This window comes from Onychostruthus taczanowskii, unplaced genomic scaffold, assembly GCF_017590055.1.
Source record: "Onychostruthus taczanowskii isolate IOZ18803 unplaced genomic scaffold, ASM1759005v1 scaffold257, whole genome shotgun sequence".
Lineage (NCBI taxonomy): Eukaryota > Metazoa > Chordata > Aves > Passeriformes > Passeridae > Onychostruthus > Onychostruthus taczanowskii.
In genome coordinates, this window is record NW_024499873.1 from 19,145 (window position 1) to 26,902 (window position 7,758).

A 7,758-nucleotide genomic window follows, 5' to 3' on the forward strand; every position below is an offset into this window, starting at 1 on the left:
CCTGGGGGGGATATGCGGAGGGCCCAAAACCCCGTGGGGGGGGATCTAGGGGTTCCCCAAAACTCCAGTGGATCTGGGGGGGGTCCCCAAGCTCTGTGGGAGGATCTGGGGGGTCCCAAAACCCCTGAGGGGCATCTGGGGGGGTCCACAAAACCCAGGGGGATCTGAGGGCCCCCAAAATCCTGGGGGAGGGGTCTCCAAAACCCTGGGGGGGCATCTCAGGGTCCCCAAACCCCGCGGGGGGAACGGGGGTGCCCCCAGCCCCCCCTGAGCCCCCCAAGCCCCCGCAGAGCCCGAGGAGCCCCCCGAGAAGGAGGAGGCGCCGCGGGAGCGCCGCGGGCACCGGCGCGAGGAGCTGGCACCGTACCCCAAGGGCAAGAAAGGTCCGGGGGGTCCCCGGGATTTGGGGGGTCCCCCGGGATTTCAGGGGGTTTCCAGGGGTGTTCCTGGGATTTTGGGGGGCTCTGGGTGGGTTTCCCTGGGATTTTGGGGGGCTCTGGGTGGGATTCCCCCAGAATTTCGGGGGTCTCAGAGTGTTCCAGGGGTCCCCTGGGATTCTGGGGGGCTCTGAGCACTTCAGGGGGGATTCCCTCAGGATTTTGGGGGTCTCTGGGTATTTTAGGCAGGGGTCCCTGGGATTTTGGGGGTCTCCAGGCGGGTTCCCCCAGGATTTCGGGGGTCTCTGAGTGTTCCAGGGGTCCCCTGGGATTTTGGGGGGCTCCAGGGGGGTTCCCCCGGGATTTTGGGGGGCTCCAGGGGGGGGTCCCCCAGGATTTCAGGGGGTTCTGGTGGTCCCCTAAGGATTTTGGGGGGCTCCAGGTGTTCCAGGGGGGGTCCCCAGCATTTTTGGAGAGTTCCAGATGGGGTCCCCCAGGATTTCAGGGGGTTCCCTGGGGATTTTGGGGGGCTCTGAGCATTCTGGATGGGTCTGTCAGGATTTAGGGGGGCTCTGGGGATTTGGGGGGCTTTTAACATTCTGGGGAGGGGTCCTCGGGACTTTAGGGGGCTCCGAGGTGGGGTCCTCCAAGATTTTGGGGTGCTCTGAGCATTCTGGGGGGAATTCCCCTGAGATTTTGGGGCCTCCAAGAGGGGATCCCCAGGATTTTGGGGAGGAATTCCCCCAGGATTTTGGGGGCTCTGGAAGGTGTCCCTGGGATTTTGGGGGGCTCTGGGGGGGTCCCTGGGATTTTGGGGGCTCTGAGTGTTCCAGGGGGGAATTTCTCTGGGATTTTGGGGGGTTCCGGGGAGGAATTCCCCCAGGATTTTAGGGTCTCCAAGAGGGGGGTCCCCGGGATTTTGGGGGGCTCTGGGGGAGGATTCCCCTGGTATTTGGGGGGCTCCGAGGTGGGGTCCTCCAGGATTTTGGGGTGCTCTCAGCATTCTGGGGGAAATTGCCCTGGGATTTGGAGGGGCTCCAGGGGGGGATTCCCCTGGGATTTTGGGGGCTCTGAGGAGGGTCCCTGGGATTTTGGGGGCTCTGAGCGATCCAGGGGGAAATTTCCCCGGGATTTTGGGGGCTTCAAGAGGGAATCCCCAGGATTTAGGGGATTTCTGGGGGGAATTCCCCCAGGATTTTGGGGGCTCTGAGTGTTCCAGGGGGCATTCCTCAGAATTTTGGGGAGCACCAGGCAGGATTCCCCCAGGATTTTGGGGTCTCTGAGGGGGGATCCCCGGGATTTCAGGGGGCGCCGGGGGGAATTCCCCCAGGATTTTTGGGGCTCCAAGGGGGGATTCCCCTGGGATTTCAGGGGCTCGAGGGGGGGTCCCCAGGATTTCAGGGGACTCCGAGGGGGGATCCCCAGAATTTCAGGGGCTCTGAGGGGGGATCCCCGGGATTTTTGGGGCTCCAAGGGGGGATCCCCGGGATTTAGGGGATTTCTGGGGGGAATTCTCCCAGGATTTGGGGGGCTCTGAGTGTTCCAGGGGGTATTCCTCAGGATTTTGGGGGACTCCGGGCGGGATTCCCCTGGGATTTTGGGGTCTCCAAGAGGGGATCTCCAGGATTTCAGGGTGTTCCAGGGGGAATTCCCCCAGGATTTCAGGGGACTCCGAGGGGGGACCAGAATTTCAGGGGCTCTGAGGGGGGATCCCCGGGATTTTTGGGGCTCCAAGGGGGGATCCCCGGGATTTAGGGGATTTCTGGGGGGAATTCTCCCAGGATTTGGGGGGCTCTGAGTGCTCCAAGGGGGATTCCTCAGGATTTCAGGGTGTTCCGGGCGGGATTCCCCCAGGATTTCAGGGGACTCCGAGGGGGGATTCCCCCAGGATTTCAGGGGACTCCGAGGGGGTCCCCTATATTTCGGGGGTCCCCGGGGGTGCAGCCCCCACCGGGCCGTGCTGACCCCCCCGTGCCCCCCAGGCGGCCGCAAGGATGAGGAGCTGGACCCGATGGACCCCAGCGCCTACTCGGACGCGCCCCGGTACGGGCCGGGCTAACGGCGATGGGGGGTGGGGGGGGGTTATTCTGGGGGTGCCCCGGGTTTTGGGGGACCCCCCGTGACCCCCCCGCGGTGCCGTGGCAGGGGCACGTGGTCCACGGGGCTCCCCAAGCGCAACGAGGCCAAGACGGGCGCGGACACGACGGCGGCCGGGCCCCTGTTCCAGCAGCGGCCGTACCCCAGCCCCGGCGCCGTGCTGCGCGCCAACGCCGAGGCCTCGCGCGGCAAGGACTGAGCCCGGGGGCACCCCGAAACTGGTACCCTGGAACGGCACCCCGAAACCGCACCCCGGAACGGGCACCCTGGAACGGCACCCCGAAACCGCACCCCGAAACGGATACCCTGAAACGGCACCTCGAAATGGGCACCCTGAAACACCACCCGCGCCCCTGGGGCACCCTGAAACGGGCACCCCAAAACAGCACCCCGAAATGGGCATCCTGAAACCGGACCCCGAAACGGCACCTTGAAATGGGCACCCCGAAACGGCACCCCAAAACGGGCACCCCAAAACACCACCCGTGCCCCCGGGGCGCCCCAAAACGGGAACCCCGAAATGGCACCCGTGCCCCCAGGGCTGCCCCGAAACGGGAACCCCCAAATGGGAACCCCAAAACACCATCGGGCCCGCTGGGGACCCACAAAGCTCCGGGGATCTCCAAAATTGGGCACCCCAAAACATCACCAGCAGCTCCAGGAACCCACAAAGCTGCGGGGATCCCAAAAGGTCCGGGGACACCAAAACGGGCACCCCGAAATGGGAACCCCAAAACGGGCACCCCAAAACTTCTCCAGGCCTGTTGGGGACCCACAAAGCTCCAGGGACCCCAAAAATGGGCACCCCAAAACAGCACCGGGCCCGCTGGGGACCCACAAAGCTCGGGGATGTCCAAAATTGGGCACCCCAAAACATCACCGGCAGCTCCAGGAACCCACAAAGCTCCGGGGATCCCAAAAGCTCCGGGGATCTCCAAAATCAGGTGCCCCAAAACTTCACCAGCCCCTCCAGGAACCCACAAAGCTCTGGGAATCCCCAAACAGGGCACCCCAAAACTTCTCCAGGCCTCTGGGGACCCCCAAAGCTCGGGGACGCTCTCAGCCCCAAACCCCTCACACCCCAAGGAGCCCCCGAGTTCTGGGGTTCCACAAAACCTGGGGGGAATTTCAACTACATTAGGGGTCCTCCAGATCCCCCGGAGCACCCCCAAAACCTCAGCAGCTCCTCCAAGTCACCCAGAGGATCCCCAAAACACCAGGGGGTCACCCAAGTCCCTCAGGAAACCCCAATGCACCCGAGGTTCCCCCAAAGCTCCAGGGAGCCCCAAAATCAGAGGACCCCCAAAATCGGGGACCTCAAAAGCGAGGGACCCCCAAAATTGGGAAACCCCAAATCTGGGGCACCCCAAAATCCTCCCCAGCCCCTCCCGGAACCCCCAATGCACCCGGGGTCCTCCCAAGCTCAGGAGGATCCCCTCAAACCCCAGGACCCCCCCATGAATCAGGGGTTCCCCAAAACCCCCCCCAGCACCCCAGAAAACCAGGGGGATCCCCCAAATCCCACTCCAAAGCCGGGGTCCCCCAAAACCCAGGGATGCCCCAAATCCCCTGGGATGCCCCCAAACCCCTCCCAGGACCTCTCACAGACCCCGAGGGGCCCCCAAAGCTTGGGGTCCCCCCCAGACCCCCAAACCTGGAGTACCTCCAAAGTCTGGGGTCCCCCCAGCCCCCAAGGGTTCCCCTAAAGTTCAGGGTCCCCCCCAAATCCCTCCCAGTGCCTCCCAGCGCTCCCAGTGTCCTCCTGCCCCACTCCCAGTCCCTCCCAGTCCCTCTTCCAGTGCCCCAGTCCCTCTCCTGGTCCCTCCCAGTGCCCCCAGTCCCTCCCAGTCCCTCTCCCAGTCCCCCCAGTTCCCCCCAGTCCCTCTCCCAGTCCCTCTCCCAGTCCCCCCAGTCCCTCTCCCAGTCCCCCCAGTACCTGCAGGGGGTAGGTGCGGTCGGGGTCGAAGGCGCTCAGGTCCCCGCAGGCCACGAAGGGGACGATGACACGGGAGGGGCCCGAGAGCCGGGACAGGGCCAGCCCTGGGGGCACCCCGAGCCCCATGGGCACCCCGAATCCAACTGGGGCACCCCAAACCCCAGGGGCACCCCGAATCCAACTGGGGCACCCCGAACCCCAGGGGCACCCCAAATCCAACTGGGCACCCCGAATCCAACTGGGGCACCCCGAACCCCAGGGGCACCCCAAATCCAACTGGGCACCCCAAATCCCCAGGGCACTCCAAATCCTCAGGGGTCCCAATTCCACACCCCCCCCCAAAACGGCAAGGACCCCAGAATCCCCCCAAGGACCCCTCAGAATGTCCCCAGACATCTCCCAATGCCCCCCAGACACCCCAAAATCCCACCAGGGACCCCAAAACCTCCCCAGGGACCCCCAAAATCCCCCCAGCCCTCACCCGCCTCGGGCTCCAGCAGGGGGTTCTCCATGCTGGGCACGAAGCCCTCGGGGGGGCTGTAGCCACGGCACACCACGAAAGCCTCTGCCAAAAGAGGGGGTCGGGGGGGGTCCCCCAAACTCAGGGGGGTCTCCCCGCAGCCGAGGGGGGTCCCCAGGAGCCGGGGGGGGGGTCGCACCGATGCTGGAGTTGCGGCTGCTGCGGGGCTTGGCGCAGGTGACGTCGGGGAAGAAGAGGCGCAGTTGGGAGTAGAGCAGGGTCACGTCCTTGCCCCGGAAAATCTGGGGGGGCAGGAGGGTCAGCACCCCCTTTTTGGGGCCACGGGGGGGGGGGGGCAACACCCCCTTTTGGGGATGGGGGGGCTCCAGACCCCCCTCATTTGGGGGGGATCCCCTCAGGGACTCACCTTGGCCACAAAGGTGCCGCCTTTCTTCAGGACGTGGGTGGTGATGTTCAGGGCCTGGAGTAGGGGAGACCCCCGAAATGCGGTTGGGAGGGTCTGGGGGAGGGTCCCCAGGAGGTTTTGGGGAGGGTTTTGGGGGGCTGAACCCCCACACTTACTGCCAGCAGCAGCTGGGCCTGGATGTACTCGTCGAGGTCGTGCAGCCCCGTTACTGTGGGGGCAGTTCAGGGGTCAGAGGATTTTGGGGGGGGGGTTTAGGGGGACTTTTTGGGGGTTCAGGTGCCCCCCCGGGCCCAGCCCCCCCAAACTCACCGTCAGGGGCCCCGTCACAGACCACCAGGTCGGCCGGGTGCCCCTCGAAGTGGCGCCGGATCTCCTGGGCCGTGGAGGCCTGGGGGGCAGAGGGGGCAGGAACGGGGGCAGGGGGTTAATGGGGCATTTGGCAGTGCTGGGAGAATAGTTGGACTCGATGATCTTAGAGGGCTTTTCCAACCTAAACGATTCCATGATTCTATGATTCTAATTAGTCTCATTTGCTGACACACAAGCCTTTAATTGCAAGTTGAATAATTAGACATATCTGCATATGCAAATGAATAGGGTTATACTATGTCACTCAACATGATTTCTCTGGAGACAAATAGCTCTCTATATTTCAGGAGAGAATATGATATATTAATTTACTTAGACAAATAACTTTATTTAGAACGAGCCCCTCTCATGTTTGTTTATATACAGCAATAAGAGAAGAAATAGAAGAGATTTTATGTGGAAGGAAACAGCTGGAAGATACTAATTTATGGGTGGGGGGGAATCCTCTCAAACCGTAATGCTTCTGTGCAGTGAGAGGTGGGAGCAGGGAACCTCCTCTGGGCAGGAACCTGCTCTTGGGGTGTCGGGAACTGCAGCACGGGGCTGTGGCCTCTCTGGGACCACGGCTCCCATCCCGGCCATCCCAACCTGCTTCCATCTTCCGGGCATCTCTGCATGCTCCTCCTGCGCGCTCGGAGAGCCGCTGGCAGCGCTCGGCCCGTTGTTCCCCATCCAGATGGCCGCTGCAGCGCAGCCACGGCCGGCGATCGGGGATGCTCAGCCCTCCTCCGCCTGCATGCGGGCCGAATCCTAATCAGGCAGCGGGGAGGGGGGCTGCCGGTGCCGGGCACCCCGCTTGGGGCGAGGGAACGGGCCAGCACTCGCCGGAGCCCGCGGGACAATTCCCACCGCGCTCGCATCGCGCCGTGCGGGCCAGGACACGGCAGGAAGGGAAATCCCAGGCTGGTCATTTGGGGGGCTTGGGAAAACCGCACGGGGGAAGGGGGGGAGCAGCAGCTGCGAGCAGAGCACGTGGGAGCCGTGATGGCATTTGGAAGCAGGGATATTTGGAGGCGGTGATGTTGGGAGTGGGGATGTTGGGAAGCAGGGCGTGTTTGGAAGAGGGGATGTTCCGAAGCGGGGATGTTTCCATGCCTGCCGGCATTGCCCCTGTCCGGCCCGGTGTTAAGGTAATACCCAACACGGAATGGAAATCTGCTCCGCGCCCCGGCCGCTTCCCGAGTAACGCGGAGCCGGACCGGGGACGAGGATGGCGCTGCGCGCCCGCCCCTGCGCTGCTCGCTCGGGACTGCCCCGGCGGCTGTGCTGCAGCGGGACGGCCCCACGGAGCCGGGCTGGGACCCTCCAGCCCCTCCGGTCCCCCTGTGTCCCCCTGGGCCCCCCCAGGCCGCCCCCAGACCCCCAGCCAGACCTCCCTGAGCGCTCCCCAGTCCCAAACTGGGATTCCCAGTCCTCCCAGTTCACCCAGCTGGCAGTGCCAGTTCAGTCGGGTCCCAAAGGAGGATTCCCAGTGCCCCCAGCTGGGACCCCCAGTGCTCAGCCTGGGACCCCCAAACCAGCACCCCCAGTCTGGGGCTCCCAGTCCCTCCCCAGTGCTCCCAGTGCCCCCATTTCCCCCAGTGCCCCCCAGTGCTCCCAGTGCTCCCCAGTGCCCCCAGTCCCACCTGAGGTGCCGGCTTAGCACCTGGCTCCAGCTCCCGGGGGCAGCACAAAGATCCACGGCCCGCTGGACCCCTGGGAGACCAGTGAGACCAGTGAGACCAGTTACACCAGTTACACAGTGATCCTAGTTACACCAGTGATCCCAGTTACACCAGTTACACAGTGATCCTAGTTACACCAGTGATCCCAGTTACACCAGTTACACAGTGATCCCAGTTACACAGTGATCCCAGTTACACCAGTACTCCCACACCCCTGGGACCCCCGACACCAGTGACCCCAGTGTCCCCTAGTACTCCAGTACTCCCAGTGTTCCCAGTTCCCCCCAGTTCTCCCTGTTCCCCCAGTACACCCAGTCCCCACAGTCTCCTCAGTTCCTCCAGCACTCCCAGTACCCCCCACTCTCCCCAGTCCCCCCATTGCCCCCAGTGCCCTACCCCTAGAAATGAGGCAGAGTCCGTGCAGATCG

General features: G+C 63.9%; 1 protein-coding gene and 1 long non-coding RNA gene across 2 annotated transcripts in view; one reads left to right on the forward strand and one right to left on the reverse strand.

Moving 5' to 3' along the window:
- Positions 1–247: 247 nt before the first annotated feature.
- Positions 248–2,594, forward strand: LOC121337214. Its single transcript, XR_005952865.1, has 3 exons — positions 248–383; positions 2,360–2,420; positions 2,523–2,594. It is a non-coding gene; the product is annotated as an uncharacterized LOC121337214 (long non-coding RNA).
- A 1,795-nt stretch (positions 2,595–4,389) lies between these two features.
- The window catches only part of FTSJ1 (FtsJ RNA 2'-O-methyltransferase 1), a gene marked incomplete at its 3' end in the record, with an annotated part of 5,335 nt that continues 1,966 nt past the window's right edge, over positions 4,390–7,758 (reverse strand). The window contains exons 3-10 of the mRNA XM_041407177.1: positions 6,804–7,361; positions 6,255–6,416; positions 5,607–5,690; positions 5,453–5,505; positions 5,298–5,351; positions 5,070–5,172; positions 4,892–4,975; positions 4,390–4,514 (exon numbers count right to left, since the gene is read on the reverse strand). Of these exons, the coding sequence (XP_041263111.1) occupies positions 4,390–4,514; positions 4,892–4,975; positions 5,070–5,172; positions 5,298–5,351; positions 5,453–5,505; positions 5,607–5,690; positions 6,255–6,416; positions 6,804–7,361 (1,223 nt within the window). The remainder of the gene's footprint in view (positions 4,515–4,891; positions 4,976–5,069; positions 5,173–5,297; positions 5,352–5,452; positions 5,506–5,606; positions 5,691–6,254; positions 6,417–6,803; positions 7,362–7,758) is intronic.